This window comes from Podarcis melisellensis (genome assembly GCF_964234715.1).
Source record: "Podarcis melisellensis genome assembly, chromosome: 1".
NCBI classification, from domain to species: Eukaryota; Metazoa; Chordata; class Lepidosauria; order Squamata; family Lacertidae; genus Podarcis; species Podarcis melisellensis.
In genome coordinates, this window is record NC_138528.1 from 97,413,785 (window position 1) to 97,430,107 (window position 16,323).

The 16,323-nt window shown below is 38.6% G+C and overlaps 1 protein-coding gene and 1 long non-coding RNA gene across 4 annotated transcripts in view; one reads left to right on the plus strand and one right to left on the minus strand.

Annotated features, from left to right (window-relative positions):
• Nucleotides 1-16,323, plus strand: part of LOC309380406 — a 150,669-nt gene that overhangs the window by 98,476 nt on the left and 35,870 nt on the right. The window contains exon 3 of the long non-coding RNA XR_014172912.1: nucleotides 3,165-3,239. This is a non-coding gene — a long non-coding RNA (uncharacterized lncRNA). The remainder of the gene's footprint in view (nucleotides 1-3,164; nucleotides 3,240-16,323) is intronic.
• The window catches only part of LRP1B (LDL receptor related protein 1B), a 744,879-nt gene continuing 734,895 nt past the window's right edge, over nucleotides 6,340-16,323 (minus strand). For all 3 annotated transcript variants that reach the window (XM_081928170.1, XM_081928171.1, XM_081928169.1), the window contains 4 exons: nucleotides 15,354-15,444; nucleotides 13,641-13,779; nucleotides 10,987-11,085; nucleotides 6,340-7,630 (listed from right to left, as the gene is read on the minus strand). In XM_081928170.1, the coding sequence (XP_081784296.1) occupies nucleotides 7,490-7,630; nucleotides 10,987-11,085; nucleotides 13,641-13,779; nucleotides 15,354-15,444 (470 nt within the window). In that variant the 3' untranslated portion in view covers nucleotides 6,340-7,489. The remainder of the gene's footprint in view (nucleotides 7,631-10,986; nucleotides 11,086-13,640; nucleotides 13,780-15,353; nucleotides 15,445-16,323) is intronic.

Consider the following 16,323-nt stretch of genomic DNA (forward strand, 5'->3'; position numbering starts at 1 on the left):
GAGTGGGGGATATTCCTCAGTTCATAGGTAATCTACCCACTGAAGGAAGTTGGTGACTGATATGTTCCTTGGCCCTACAGTGTGGGCGGAAGAGAAAGTTATCGGAGAAGTGGCAAAAATTACTCTTATGGCAAACGCTTTCCCCTCCTATGTTGTTGTTGTTTAGTCGTTTAGTCATATCCGACTCTTCGTGACCCCATGGACCAGAGCACGCCAGGCACTCCTGTCTTCCACTGCCTCCCGCAGTTTGGTCAGACTCATATTTGTGGCTTCGAGAACACTATCCAACCATCTCATCCTCTGTCGTCCCCTTCTCCTTGTGCCCTCCATCTTTCCCAACATCAGGGTCTTTTCCAGGGAGTCTTCTCTTCTCATGAGGTGGCCAAAGTATTGGAGCCTCAGCTTCATGATCTGTCCTTCCAGTGAGCACTCAGGGCTGATTTCCTTAAGAATGGATACGATTGATCTTCTTGCAGTCCATGGGACTCTCAAGAGTCTCCTCCAGCACCATAATTCAAAAGCATCTATTCTTCGGCGATCAGCCTTCTTGATGGTCCAGCTCTCACTTCCATACATCACTACTGGGAAAACCATGGCTTTAACTATATGGACCTTTGTTGGCAAGGTGATGTCTCTGCTTTTTAAGATGCTGTCTAGGTTTGCCATCGCCTTTCTCCCCAGGAGCAGGCATCTTTTAATTTCGTGACTGCTGTCACCATCTGCAGTGATCATGGAGCCCAAGAAAGTAAAATCTCTCAGTGCTTCCATTTCTTCCCCTTCTATTTGCCAGGAGGTGATGGGCCCAGTGGCCATGATCTTCATTTTTTTGATGTTGAGCTTCAGACCATATTTTGCGCTCTCCTCTTTCACCCTCATTAAAAGGTTCTTTAATTCCTCTTCACTTTCTGCCATCAAGGTTGTATCATCTGCATATCTGAGGTTGTTGATATTTCTTCCGGCGATCTTAATTCCGGCTTGGGATTCATCCAGCCCAGCCTTTCGCATGATGAATTCTGCATATAAGTTAAATAAGCAGGGAGACAATATACAGCCAATTTTGAACCAATCAGTTGTTCCATATCCAGTTCTAACTGTAGCTTCTTGTCCCACATAGAGATTTGCGTGGCGAGTTTCCGCCCCCCGCCAGGATAAAATTTCTCAGGAGACAGATGAGGTGATCAGGCACTCCCATTTCTTTAAGAACTTGCCATAGTTTGCTGTGGTCGACACAGTCAAAGGTTTTTTGCATAGTCAATGAAGCAGAAGTAGATGTCTTTCTGGAACTCTCTAGCTTTCTCCATAATCCAGCGCATGTTTGCAATTTGGTCTCTGGTTCCTCTGCCCCTTCGAAATCCAGCTTGCACTTCCACATACTGCTTAAGCCTGCCTTGTAGAATTTTAAGCATAAGCTTGCTAGCTTGTGAAATGAGTGCAATAGGGATACTGGAGTGGCTTGCTGGTTCCTGCTCCAGGTGGATCACGTTTGGTCAAAACTCTCCACTATGACCTGTCCATCTTGGGTGGCCCTGCACGATGTAGCTCATAGCTTCTCTGAGTTATTCAAGCCCTTTCGCCCCGGCAAGGCAATGATCCATGAAGTGGTTTCCCCTCCTCACCTGGAGATAAATGGTGTCCCCGTTATCTTTTTGGCTGTAGATAAACTGATCAGATCTGTATTGCAAACATCTCTGTCCATTTAGATTGTGCTTAGGTCAACTTTGAAGATAGGGTGTTTACTTTAAAAGTTTAAAATGACTGCATACAAAGATGCATTGAAAGAAATGAAAGAGCATAATGTAGGCTGTATTTTCAACCTGCTCTATAGGAAGGAGAGTGTTAATAGCCACATTAATTTTTACATTTTCCTATGCATATCATTTTGTAACCTGTCTTGTCCTTTGTTACTGTTTTTAGTATGTTCTTCAGTTTGGTGTATAGAAATTGCACCCTTTAAACTATTTATTAAAAATGCAAATCCACCCTCTATAAAAGTAAAGTTTAAGAAAATTAGCCTCAGTTGATCGATTCTCAGCTGTTGAAGCACCATGGCAATCTCAGCAGAAAAGCCTCATGGTGTTGCTTTTTGTCTTTTAGGTTTGCTTTCTGCGGTGTGCTTTCATGCTCCTAAATAGTAATTCAAAGTTCATGAGGCAACAGTTTTATCCTGAGAGGAGCTTAGCCTTCTTTGGCAAGCTGAATTTCTTGTTTTCACTCAGAGTAGATAGCATGTCCTTTATCGCAGCTGATCTCACAAACATGAAAGGTTGTGTCTGGTGCCTTGCAGGGTACTTTAGATTTCCTTATCATTATAAGTCACCTTATGCTGCCTTTCCCCCTTTTCTTCTAAGCCACTATATTCCAAGATGAAAGAAAGAGTTGATAGGAACTCAGAGCAACAAACTTTCATTCTAATCCTTCTATGGGAAATGTTTAGTTCTCTTTTTCTTTCTCTTCCAAAGACTACTACATAATGCAGAGACTACTTACCTCTTTTCAGATTAATATGTTGGAATATAAGAAAACAATGCTCTAACATGGCACTAATATGGCTTGCCTTCTTTTTATAGGCAATGGCCTTAACATGATCACTATCTTCCAATGTAGTTTTGAAATTCATGATGTTCTGTCACTTGTGTTATCTCAGTTTTTTTTAATTCATCTTAACTATCAGTTTTCTCTTGATATATTCCACTTGCTCAAAGCTACTAGTGAAAAATGCTGGCGGAATTAAAATAACAATGAAGGATTGAATCAAAATAGAAATAGATCAGCAACTTCCTAACATGAACATTGGTGATAGTAATTTTTTTAAAAAAAATGGCTTTAGGGGTGTTAGGATTTTGTTTAGTTGTCTAGTTTTATTTTGTTAGGCATTTATGGAAAACAATAAAAAATACTTAGCAAAGTAAAAATAAAAAATCCTGAGCTTCTGGTTTCTTCTCATGTTATAAAAATGTACTTCAAAGAAGGCTACTTTTAAATTGTAATTACTATAATTACACTCTATATTATTGTACAGCTTCTTGTTTTCTTCATAATGTCAGTGCAGTACTGGACATTTCTAGTACACTATCACTGGGCACAAATGTGTATAATCTCAGACCTAATAAAAACTATCCCCTAATCATTTTTAAACTTTCCTCCCCTACCAATTGTTTTTACAGAGTAGAAGAAAACTCGGATAGGAGTAAATCAGTGGGTGAGGCACGGACAGCGCGATTTGGTAGATGCGAAAACTCGTAAGTACCCAAGCTTTCTCTGAGACTCTTCCATGTTGTTTTGCAGTCCCCCCTTGACAATGCTTGGGGAAATGGGTTTGCTGATGTCACACATAATTCTGCCCTCAAATACCATGCCACCAAGTTCTTAATTTTTCTATCCACGTTTCTGATCTTAAACCAAAGGCAGGAATCGACTTCATGACAGGAGAGAGAGAGAGAGAGAGAGAGAGAGAGAGAGAGAGAGAGAGAGAGAGAGAGAGAGGAGATAAACTGTTGCCTGTTTATCTGTGAGATCACCAAGTCTGAGCCCCCACTCTCACTCTCCCCACACTCTGACAACTAAGTTTCCATGCTCTCTGTGTCTCATCTTCTTGCTTGGAGTCTGCATCACTGTGACTTGGTTCCATCTCTGCATCTCCAGAAAAGAATTCCCGGGTGGGAGATGTGTGTGTTTTTCCTACTAGTCTCTGGGTTTGAGAGGTTTGCATGCACTCAAATGGTGTATTGCAACTGGTTTGTGGCTGTTAGTGTTCATTTTGATGCCCAAAGCAGGCTTTTTGAGAAAAGTACCTCTGTTGAATATCTTCTTCTACTGCCGCTGTTAAAAGTACAGGAACTTGGTGCAGAAAATAGGTTGCAACCATACTTGTTCCCCACAAAATGTACAACCTGAAAAACCTTTCTAGACTGCGTGGTTGGAGAAGGATTGTATACTGCCCAGTGAATTTTGGATGAAGGGCAGTATACAAATTTAATAAGTAATAATAGTTGTCATTTTTAAAAAACCTTGGCTCTAAACCCAGGAGAAAACTAATATGGGAAAATATGCATTGTGTTGGGTTGTTATGAGATAAAAAGAATGTTGTATTGTTACTATATGATCGATTACCTTGTGGTTACTAACATAATCCTATGCATTTTACGCAGAAGCAGGATTCACTTTGAGTGTGCATAGACTAGCAGTGCTCTGCCTTCCTTTCGTTCTGCCTCTGCCTACCACTATCTGCCCTACCCTTTGTCCCACTGGCCAGTGCTGGAAACAGAGCAGGAGCGCCAGCAGCTCTCTGGGAGGTTATTTAAAAGCACAGTAAGAGAGGGACGCGGGTGGCACTGTGGGTTAAACCACAGAGCATAAGACTTGCTGATCAGAAGGTCGGCGGTTCGAAACCCCATGACGGGGTGAGCTCCCATTGCTCAGTCCCTGCTCCTGCCAACCTAGCAGTTTGAAAGCACATCATACTGCAATTAGATAAATAGGTACCGCTCCGGCGGGAAGGTAAACGGCGTTTCCGTGCGCTGCTCTGGTTCACCAGAAGCGGCTTAGTCATGCTGGCCACATGTTCCGGAAGCTGTCTGCGGACAAACGCTGGCTCCCTTGGCCCATAGAGCGAGATGAGCGCCGCATGAGTTGGTCATGACTGGACCTAATGGTTAGGGGTACCTTTACATTTAAGAGAGATTAGTTAAAATGTAGGCCACAGATTAGGAAGGATGAACAGGACCAAGTAGCTTCTAGGGTAGTTGAATAGCAGCGTCACAAGACTATGAGAAAAGCTAGCCTAGCATTCTGTTCTTACAGTACCTGTTCTTACAATACCAGCTGCCAATGGGATGGCTACAAGCAGAACCTGAGGGCTTAAGCACTCTCCTCACTTGTGTCCCCCAGCAACTGGTATTCAGAGGCGTACTGCCTCCCAGCAATGAGGAAGAATTTAGTCAGCATAGCCAGCATCAGCTAAGAGCCCCTGATAGCCTTATCACTCCTCTTTTCATGCCATCCATGTTAGTGGCCATCATTATTTCTTGTCGGAGCAAATTCCATATAGTGTCCAGGTAGGCTTCATTCATAATTGGTGGACCTTCCCAAACGACAATAATTAACAGGAGTACCTGCTTCGGCAAAGCAAGCAAACATTGATGGACTTTGAGGAGGAAATTGGTAAAATTATATATATCAGCAAACCTACCATAACATTACTTTCAATGGGTCTTCTGTGAGTAGGACTTAATTGGCTATAGTCCACTGACTTGAACACTGAACATGTTTGTTTGTCACTGGTTGGACAGAGAATCCTGTGCACAAATAGATTTTTGTGCATTATTCTTCAGACTGACCCAGCAACTAGAACCACGTGTACTAGCCATTTAAAAACCTGTGAAATCTGCCCTTCATTATTCAGAAGGGCGAGTAGGGAGACTGGATTCAGCTTCCTCCCATGCAACATTTTCACTGTCAACCATCTGACTAGTGAAATTTCAGCTTTTTAAAAAAGGCTTTGTGTTTGCAGTTTGGTTACTTTGTCTGTCTTTGTCATGGATCAGAGCCACCATGTTTATTTACCAACTTTTACTCTTCTTAAACAGAAGAAGTAGAGTTTGACATTTTGTACAACTTTGTGTTGAGGGCAAAATATGACATAAAAATCGAAGGTTTGACATTTTGCTTCCCACGTTTAGTATAACGGATCTTTGTTTCTTGAGTTGACATTGCTCAAGAAATATGTTTTTTAATGTATTTACAAACTCCTCAACAGGGTAGTTGGAGTGTTAGAGTTTCATTTGAGTAAATAGAAGTCAACATTTTTGTGAAGTATGTAGGACTTCATTTTATAAAAAAACATAGGCAAAATGACTTTTTTTAACCAAATGAAATACATTATTCTATTAAAAATAGTTTTAACCAATACTCAAAAAGGGTTGCGATATGTAACATTGTTCAAGCACAACTGCACTAGTATTACATGAATCAAGTTCTTTTTAATAAAGGCCTCAACATGGCAAAGTTTAGAAATAGGTAGTATGCATGCACATATTACAACAAAATCTTTTATAAAACAGCTGTATTTTTTTTTTGCAATGTTCGTACAAAGGGAAAAAAGAGCCACCACAAACATATTTAATCTGTTAGATTAATATCTCATGACAGCTAAAAAATCAGTAATGTGTAGCAGAAGAACCAAAGCCCCCACCCCCATTCTTTGTGTACAGGTGTGTGAAATCTTTTGTGCCTTTAAAGTTATGTATAAAATATTTCAAGGACTGTTTTTTTTCTTAACAACCTAGAGAAATTGCACTACGTATTTCTGTCACAATTAAAAAAAGGCAAATTGTATTGATTTTTCTTTTCTTTTTTATTCTTCATAACAACATAAAATAAGCTAATACTGTACCAGAGAAAGTGCTGGAAACTCATTACATTGAACACTCTCCACCTACTACTGAGAATGTGACTTTGAGATTTGTTGAAGAAATTTTAAAAATAATCCACAGTAGCTTTTAAACAGATACAAAATGATGAAGACTGGGTTGATTTAATGTTTTTAGGCAAGTATGGGTTCTCGCCACTCTTCCCTTTAAGAATTCTCTTATTGATGTGTGTGCTTATGGCTTTTTGCTCTCCTTACACCACGGGGGAATTCATCATACACAAATAATGCATATGGCTGAGTAAATAAATATATAATATGTGTGTAGGCAATGCCCTCTTGTGCTCCAGGTAAGCTACTGTATACAGGACTGCAGAATAGGCCTTAGCACACATCAATTAAGGTCTTTCCACTTGCAAGTCGTATATCACTAAGTTCTATACGGTTTTACTAAATACGAAGGTTTTTTACATGGTATATATGTTTAGTATAGCTTGGACGACCACTGAATCTCCAAAACGGAAAAATCTGTGTTCATGCAGACCATTAGATGTTCTCTATAGTACTCATAACTTCTTGGCAACCTAAAGCTAACTGTAAAAGGAAGTTATGCTTTATTTGTGAAAGTAGGTTTCCTAAAATTTTAACAATCTGAAGTGAATTTTTAATGGGCACAAAGAGAGTAGACCATCCATACTTCCACCATTTAAAAGATAAACAAATTCACACACTGTACTACAGCCTTCAGACCATATAATGGAAAAGTGCAGATATCATCTTCATTGATTAAGTAAAACCAAAGGAAAAGGCTCATACAAAATAGATTGCTCATATTCACACTACAAAGGATTTTTTTTTTAATTTGTAACAAATTCAATGTGTGTTATATCAGCAGCATTGTTGTAAATTTTACTGTAGTGCAGATTTTTTTTCATAAAAATACCATACAAATGGTCAGTCAAGTCATCAGCAAAAGAAAAACCCAGAAAACCACCAACCAAACAGAAAAAAAATAAATCCAGAGGTAATGCTGATGCTAAAACAATTATAATACTGTTGGTACATAGAAAAGTAATCATTATATTTTATACATTTATACAGTATACAAAAGGTTACAATGGATTATGCCACAGTCTCCCTTATGCCAATATCTATTTTCTTTGGAAGGAGTTCTTTCCTCTCATCAACACTGGCTAAGGAGTTTCGACAATTTTGCCCATCCATGTACAATTTTGCATACACTGGATTGGAGTAGTTTGTTGGCTGAAAAGAGATAAATATGTGATAAGAATAGCTCAAGCACAAAAATCAAGAAACCTCTCAGTGTAATACATCATACAACGTGCACACATAGGAACAAATTGGGACATGATTATTCATTACCTTGGCTCACGTAAATAATAAAGACTTGTTAAATAACTAATGGGACATGCTTTTAATACAACTGATGACATGCAACATGAGGGGAAACAGTGCTTTTTCTCAGGGGGTACTCAAGAGTATGCAGTACCGGCTCTTCTTTTTGTTAAAAAGTGTGGCACTTACTGTAACAACTTCATGGTGAGCACCGACGCCTATTTTTCAAAGGGGTAAAATCACTGAGGGGAAATCAAGTTTATTGGAAATATGGGAGGGGAACATATGAAAACTATGCCAATTCATTTCTCAGTTTCTTATATTTTCATATGATCCTGTTATGGAGAATATGAATAGCAGTTACCCTTGGAATGACCACAACTCTCAAGGGATACTGCTGCAGAAATGCTTACAAACTTCATAGTATGTTAGGATACCTTCTCTTCAGCCCAGCTGCCACCGCAATATTTTGATTTAAAAGTTAGTAAAGGGTAGGGTGCTTTAGTGACAATAATGGGTGCCTCTCCAGCCTGGACGTTGATCTAAGTCAATGAATAGTATTTTAAAAGCCTGCCTTCTTACTGTGTACAGACACATATATTCACATGTGCGCAGTCCATTTGGATACATGTTCCACAGGCACATGAAGTGACTCTCAAGTTCTCCACTTGTATGAGGACAGCTGATGGAGAAACTCATATGCACATGTTGTGCTTGTGCATGGAAGGTGTAGGAGAAGTTTCAAAGGGCAACTAGATCAGACTTAAATAAACTCTTTTCCTAAGTTCTAAATATCCTACTCATATACTTCAATATTTCACTTGGTAATTGTACTGAAATAAAAGCAACCACATCATTCAGACCACCTCGACATTGAGCCCATAGGACAGATCTAGTCATTAGACTTTGTTATGGTTTAATTATGAGCATTTTTGCAAGATGCCTTTTTTCTATAGTAATGTCTTTATAGCTTCTGTATCATTTTCTTTACAAAAAAAGAATATGCTTGAAGCATGCATGAAAATATTAGATAATTTTCATCATTAGTATATGGTTAAAGGAAAGTTCTGGATATTATTAAGGCTGCAACCTTATGCATACCTAATTGATACTAGACTTAGTAGAATTATTGTTGAGTAAACACACATAGCATTGGGCTGAATGTTGCGTGATATAAACATAGCCTATGCAATTGGCTTGAGCTCCATTTTTCATGGCCAGATAAGCTCACAATTAAAGCCCTATAAAAGCCCAGTGAATGGGTCTGTCCAGTCTGCTTGTCTCATGCTGTATATTGTAAAAAAAAAGAAAAGTGATTGCCAACTCTACAATGTCCTATGAACGTTTTGGTGCAATACATGCAAAATGATATCCAGTTGTGGAAACCACATTACAAATGAGTGTAAATGATTTCATATAAATGCATGCATCCTTGCATATGAATATGATCATTAATAATAATGTCACTGATGTTTAAGAAAGTTTAAAGGTCTTTGATTCATTACTCATTTATTATGGGTCGGAGTCAGTCTTGACTTGTGGACATAAAGGCTTGTTCTGTCCACGGAAACGTTCTGATCTATGAAGAGGAGTGGCAGGGGGAGGTTAATTTTTCCAATTTCCCTCTCACTTTGCTGCCAGCAGTGCCGCCACCCCCCACACTGTTCTGGAGGGTCCCCAACCCTCAGGAAGAGTGTGGGAGAGAATTGGCAAAATTCACCTTCCTTCACTACTTAACTGGAACATACTCTGAGTGGAATGCCACTTGGAATATTCTAACCGGCAGGGAGCAAAGTCTGGATCCAGTCCAGCAGATGAAATTTAGAGAACGTTGGGAACATTGTTGTCCAACTACCTACTAATTTTAAAGCCTTTTAAGTTTACCACTAACTTTATTTCGGTTCTGTGCCTTGTGCTCATAAACTTGTTCCACTGCTCTAAAATCTGTTACACAATCCAGCACACCCTCAGGTACAGAGAATGCATCTAACTGGGCATGTCATTTTGCTTATTAAGACACTAAATATTGTGTAATGTTACTGTCACATTATTTTGAGCAGCCTATAATATTCCAGATAAACCATTTGTCTGATGTAGGGTATTAATATAAAGTGGCTAGTTGAGCCTAATTTTAATGAAAAAAATATTACAATTTATTTCCCAGAGAAATAGTTTGTCATAAATTTGTGCATTTTTTCCTCCTGCCTGTTTCTTTTAGTGTGATAAAAGGTTTTCAGTTAGTTATGCTCGCTTACTATCTTGCCTGAAGTTTCTCTTAGAATTACTAGCTAAAAGGTGCAAACACTGATTTCTGTGAAAACAGATGTCAAAGCATCACCTTCGACACTACTGTCTAAATATGACTGAATATTTGAAATTATTTCTTAGCTGGACCTGGCTGCACCATAATGGGGTGGAGCTATTCAATTTGAAGTTTTCAAGATGGCGCTGATGACAACATAGTGTCCAGTTCCTTTTGAGGATTATAACTCTTCTTCAGAGCTGGCTACCACATCATCTGTGGAAGACAGTTTTGGACAATTTCTCTTTGAAAGACCTGAAGAAGTATTATAATACTCAAAGTTCATTAGGTAATAAATTTGCTTATGCTCATCTTGGATGTCTCTTTTTCATTTGGTTACTTACTGCTTTGGCTGCCTTTCCTTCTTTTCTTTTTTTTTACTGTAATGGGTGCCTTGTTTGTTTTAATTTTTCTGAAGGAGCAAACAATCCGTATGCTGCGCTGATGCTACACAGCAAAACATGACTTATCTATGAATAAGTTTCTTTCTTGTCATTGCTTTATTTCCAGGGCCAAACTAGATGTGACATGAACTGTGTCAATACAATTAATGTGCATGTATCTAAATAGCAGGATTGTGAGGGTGGGTGGGGAGCAGAATTTAAATTCTTTGTCTGCCTGCCACAAAATCACCTCTTTGAAGCTGCTACTTGTGTTTCTAAGGGAGCTCCCATTTGCAGCTGTATATCTATCCCCACAGGCACCCCAGGCTTCCCTGCAGCTGTTATTCACATAATAAATGTGCACATTAATTGCATTTTCACTTTTAACATCAGGTCTAGATTCATTTATACTGTTTCATATCATATTGTATGGCTATTTTTAAATACACTATTCATTTAAATACTTGTTTGCATATTAGTGCTACCTTTATCAGTTGTAAACTCATACAGATCATTTCTAACTCTTGAGTAAGGGGCTATGGTAGAATGAGCATGGAAAATGAATGGCAGTTTCTCACCCCTGCTGTTAAAGGTCCTTTCAGGTCAGAGTTTAAGTAGATTGGCGGTGCTGTGTGGGGAAGCTTGAAGACTGTGGACCCTCCCCCTATATACCTGGCCTGCATTTAAATACAGCAATTTTTTGCATTTAGTTCTTGTTTTTAAAATATTGCATTTTCCTTCTACACTTTGAAATAGTATTGAACAAGCAATGAATAAAATTACATACTTGAACTTTATCTTTTTTCAAAAATATTTTTTAATGCATACAAGTTTAAAAAATACTTTCATTAGTACAGGAAGCATTTCTGTTCTAGAGTAATCTTCATTTTTTCAAATGGCCCTAGGGGCTAGCCCTAATTTATTGTATATACATGTGATTAATTGACTAGGACACACTTGGCCATTTCTAAAAACTATTCATAATCCAGCTACTCCTCTGTCATAGGGCAACTGTATACATCATAGTATTGAAATAATTCTTCAAGGTCTTGTACAGATGATGCTGATTTGGAACAACAGGAGTGTTTCCTTTTAAGTGCTGGGGAGATTCTTTGAAAGCTTAGCAAAACTACTTTGCTAGTGTTAGGTGTGCAACTGGGGGGAGGGGCTGTTCGTTTGGCACGTAACAAAGAGATTGGACAGAATTTTTATGTGCCTCAAAATACTTCACATGTACAAGATGAAAGAAGCCTCTCCCCATGTTAAAAAGGGATATCACAGATTTGGAAAAGGTACAGGAAAGTAAAGCGAAAACCATTAAGGGTTACTGCACATTCCATACAAAGAATCACTTCAGTATATAGGTTTTTTTAGTCTAGAAAAAAAAACAATTAAGGATTGATAAATTGCATCTAGAGATAGAAATCCCTTTCACATAATGCCAGAACATTTGATTAGCATTCTTTTTTAAAAACAACATTCATTGACACTGAGATGTGCAGATGGCTGCTATCTCTGATGAATTTCAAAAGAATAAGATCTGTTTTCAATGAATGGATCAAATACTGGTTGCCAGCATTAAATAAATGGAACCTCTATGTCTCTGAGGAGCAGATTTTGACACCTTCATTCCATATGTGATTTTTCTAGATACACTGCTAGAAACAGAACACTGGGTCAGATAAGCCATTAACTCTGACCCATACAGGCAGTGATAATCATTAAAATAATTTAAATCCCTATAAAGTTTTTACACTGTTTGCTCACTATCTTGCTATCACTCCAGCATCACCATTGAATAATGAACAATTTGGGAATGGTACAATGGTCATTATATAAAATAAGTCATTGAGCAGTCTCAGGCATGAGATATTTTGTAGCAGCGGGAAAGAGAGTGTTTTCCCATCACAGGTCTTCAAAATTAATTAGGTAAAAGCATATGGTTAGTGCAAATTTCAAATACCTGGCGGGGATAAGAAAGTATTACGGTTTTTCAGTTGAAAATAATCAATATATACCTGTATTTAGGAACAACTCACAATTGTTACAGTGTATAATACTGAGCTGGTTTCACACATGAATGTTTGCATTTGTGATTTATAGATTAAGCATTCTGGATTGGGTTGGATTCAAATGAGTCTTTCCATTTCAGAAGAGGCCCTGATCAGTAAGGGTGGTGGAGGCTGGTCCACAGCCCTCCCACTGAAAATGTCACGTAATAAAAAATCCCTTCTCAAATCTTGAAGCCACACATTCTGTCCATATTATTTCTACCTTGCTCTTCTATAAGTTTGTCAGTGGACTTCTGAAATGAAACATTAGGACACCGTTCCTGTCTGGCTATGACTCCACATATTTCCTCAAATCTGGAAGATATTCTCCTAAACCTCAGACATAACATACGTTAATTATGATTAGTATGGTGTAATGAGCTTTTGCACTACTTCATGTTTTCAGGACCGATCCATGCATTGAAAATGTGTTCTAATGGCTCAAATGAAACTGTCCGGCCCTGCTGATGGTTGGAATACTTTGGGGTTTTTTTGTTTTAATTTAGAGAAGCATATTTTGGATAATAAATAGTTAAATTGATTTTGGGGAGAGGAAACCTGTGTAAGCAAGTTTTCCTGGCATTTTAAAAGTTTTTTTGTGTTTTGTTTTCTGGCAGTGCATGTATAGGTATAAATAATACATAAATTCACAAACTTAAGTCATGTGATACTGCTTAATTTCTAAGTAAGAGGTGCGGAGTCAACCTTGTCTGAAAATACTACTTAGACCCTCTTACATGGAAATGCTTTCCCTGTCCAAAGATGTACAGAAAAGAAGGAGACAATGTCACTCTGTACACATATAATGGTAAGCTTCTTAAATAAGTGCTGTCAAAATTCTATTGTGGTGAAAGAGCAGGTTAAAAAATTCAGCCCTACCAAGTCAAAAAGCTACCAGCCACTACTGAATAAGGGGAGGCATTTTCACCAATTTTATTTTTCCCCACCTCCAGAGAGCTTTGGAACACTCTGAAATAGTGGGGGAAGTACTTAGGAGGGCTGTAGGGGAGAAGAGAAATTTGCAAAAATTGACCCCCTCCTTGCATATTAGCTGGAGCCTTAACTGGATCAGAGCTTCTTTTTGCAAATGGAAGAATACCTTTGGATCCTACCCATTGATAATATTTTGCTATTATTTAAAACATAATTATTTGAATTAGGAAACAAATATTTGATTTTACCTTTTCTGGATTTAATGTAAAATCTGAAAGACCTCTTTCGTTGTGATTATGGCCCACCTCATACATATTATACGACGGATTTCCAATCTCTACATTGATTCCTCCATTTATAATTGGTTGTCGTCGGATTGTTTTTGCCCTAAAATATATCACAAGGGAAAGAGGGAACAAATTAATCTCTGTATTGTGTGTGTGTGTGTGTGTGTGTGTGTATAATCTGTGAAAAGAAGGAAGTGATTTTCAAGGGTGGGGGGAGATTGCCTTGTCTGATTAATTTTCAATGTTTCCAAGGGGAGTGGGAAGCTTTTTTTCTGCATACACACCCCTTCTGCAACTATCCCTTGGGAGTTCTGTTCTTAGTTTCTTACTGTTCTCTCACTAAACTCTCTCCTTGGAAAACATTATTAATTCCTATGACCTCTATAGATACCCCACAGCTTTCCAGTCTCTCTGTCTGCCAATTGCTCTATTTGTTTCTAGGAGGGCAGTTATTGGTTTGTTTTGTTATTACTATTTATGTTGTGTTCTCATTTTGTATTTTTTGTGTGAATTGCCCTGTGATCTTCAGATGAAGGGCGGAATACAACTACTACTGCTGCTGCTGCTCCACTATGTTGTCTAATTGCAATACCAAGGTCTCCTTGGTAAATAGCTTCATGTCTCTTCTTTGTACGCTATATCCAATTATTTGCCAAAGTTATGTCACTTCTTCCTGCACAACAGAGCTTCTTTCAATTTCTCTTTGTTTTCTTCAATAAACTCTGTTTTGTGAATGGGTAATCTTCCATGTTGTACAAGCTTTTTAATGCCCTTCTTGCATACCTAAGTGCACCACTACCGAAAAGGCCCTCTGCCATGTTCAGATGGTATGACAATTAATTATCTGAACCCGGCAGAGGGCCTTTCAGTGGTGATGCCCACTGTGTGGAATGCCCTCCCATCAGATGTTAAGGAGTTGAGTAATTATATAACATTTAGGAAACATCTGAAGGCAGCCGTGTATAGGGAAGCTTTTTAAGATTTAATGCTTTACTGTGTTTTTATATATGCTGGAAGCTGCCCAGCATATATGTCTGGGGCAATATAAATATAAATTTGTACCCCACCCATCTGGCTGGGTCCAAATACATTGTTGCTGTTGCTGCTGTTGTTGTTGTTAGTAGCAGCAGTAGTAGCAGTAGATTCCCCCATTTCACTAGCTGTCCCTTTGTGTACCCAGCCTAAATATATTGTCCTTACCTATCATATCTGTTGGTCTTGATTTGTTGATGCCCATGCTGTCCGCTCCACTAGCTCTCTTACTGCCTTAAACAGTCACGCCCATTCTCCCTTATTTTTGCTTTGTTTTACTTTTGCCATGAACATGTAGCTGGTGTCATTTTGTTCCTTTCCTTCAAGGCCCATCTGAAAATGTACCTTTTCTATGTGGCCTTTGACTCATCTTCTTCTTAATCCAACTATGATCAAGCTTTAAATAAGTGTATCACATTTGCTCAAATTCATCAAGCCCTACCATTGACTCTCCCACCTCTGTTCCTGTTATATTCCCCATTGGCTATTTCATATTGCAAATTCTTTGGAGTATCTGCACACAGTGCCATGCAGAGATAGGATTGGACTGAAATTACACAACCATCATCACCATTCAAGGTTGGTTGTCCTTAGAACTTATCCAGTAAATTGCTTCTTTTTCCTTCGACAGAAATTTCTTACCTTCGTTTTCTTTTACAAAGTAGCAAACCTATTACCAAAGTAGTAATCAAGGTCACCAAGAGGACGAGTGGGACAATGATTGCAATGCTTCCTGCAACAAATAACAGAAACAGGTTTGACTACTGATAATTTAACACTTGGCAAGGAAACTTTGATAATACCTCAGTAAGCAGAGTGACATGCAACTTTGATTGTAATGTAGATCAGGTTTTAACAAACAGATAAGGTAAGGTAGGGATGGAATACTGGAAGCTGTTAAATGGTTTTTGTGTCACCTGAAACCAGAGTTGTAGTTTCTTTCCTCCCAAAAAGCTGTGAGTCAAGAATAAACCTTGGTTACAGCTCATGGGTTTGTTGGAGAGAAACAAACCATCAACTCTGGTTTTCACATGATACTAAGCAGGAGCATATTTTAGCTCCCAGCAGAGTAGAAGCAGCCTGAACAGGGAAAAGCATTTACAATAGCACACATTATGTTCACCTTTTAAACTATAGTTCAGTTTAACTGTGTTTCAAACTGATGTCCGAACCAGGTCACTGACTGACCTAAACAGTCATTCCATGAGTTGTTCATTATATTCCAATGTTCTGATTCTAAAACATTCTACTGAGAAGTCTCTTTGGGTTCTCTATATGACAAGATGAAGAGTGTAAATTCCTTCTACTATTAAGTTCCAGCATTTAGCCTGCCTGTCATTCCTAAAGTCCTTTCTCAAAGCTGACATTTTACTTAAGTCATTTGTTGAACTATTTAATTTCTCTTTATTAGCCATTTCACTGCCACCTGACAGTCATACTCCAGTCCCTCTTTGTTTATCAATCTGTCACCAGTCTCCTAGATGGCTCAGTTGATTAGAGTGTGGTGCTGATGATGCCAAGGTTGCAGGTTTGATCACCATGTGAGGCAGCTGCATATTCCTGCATTGCAGGAGGCTGGACTAGATGATCCTCATGGTCTCTTCCAACTCTA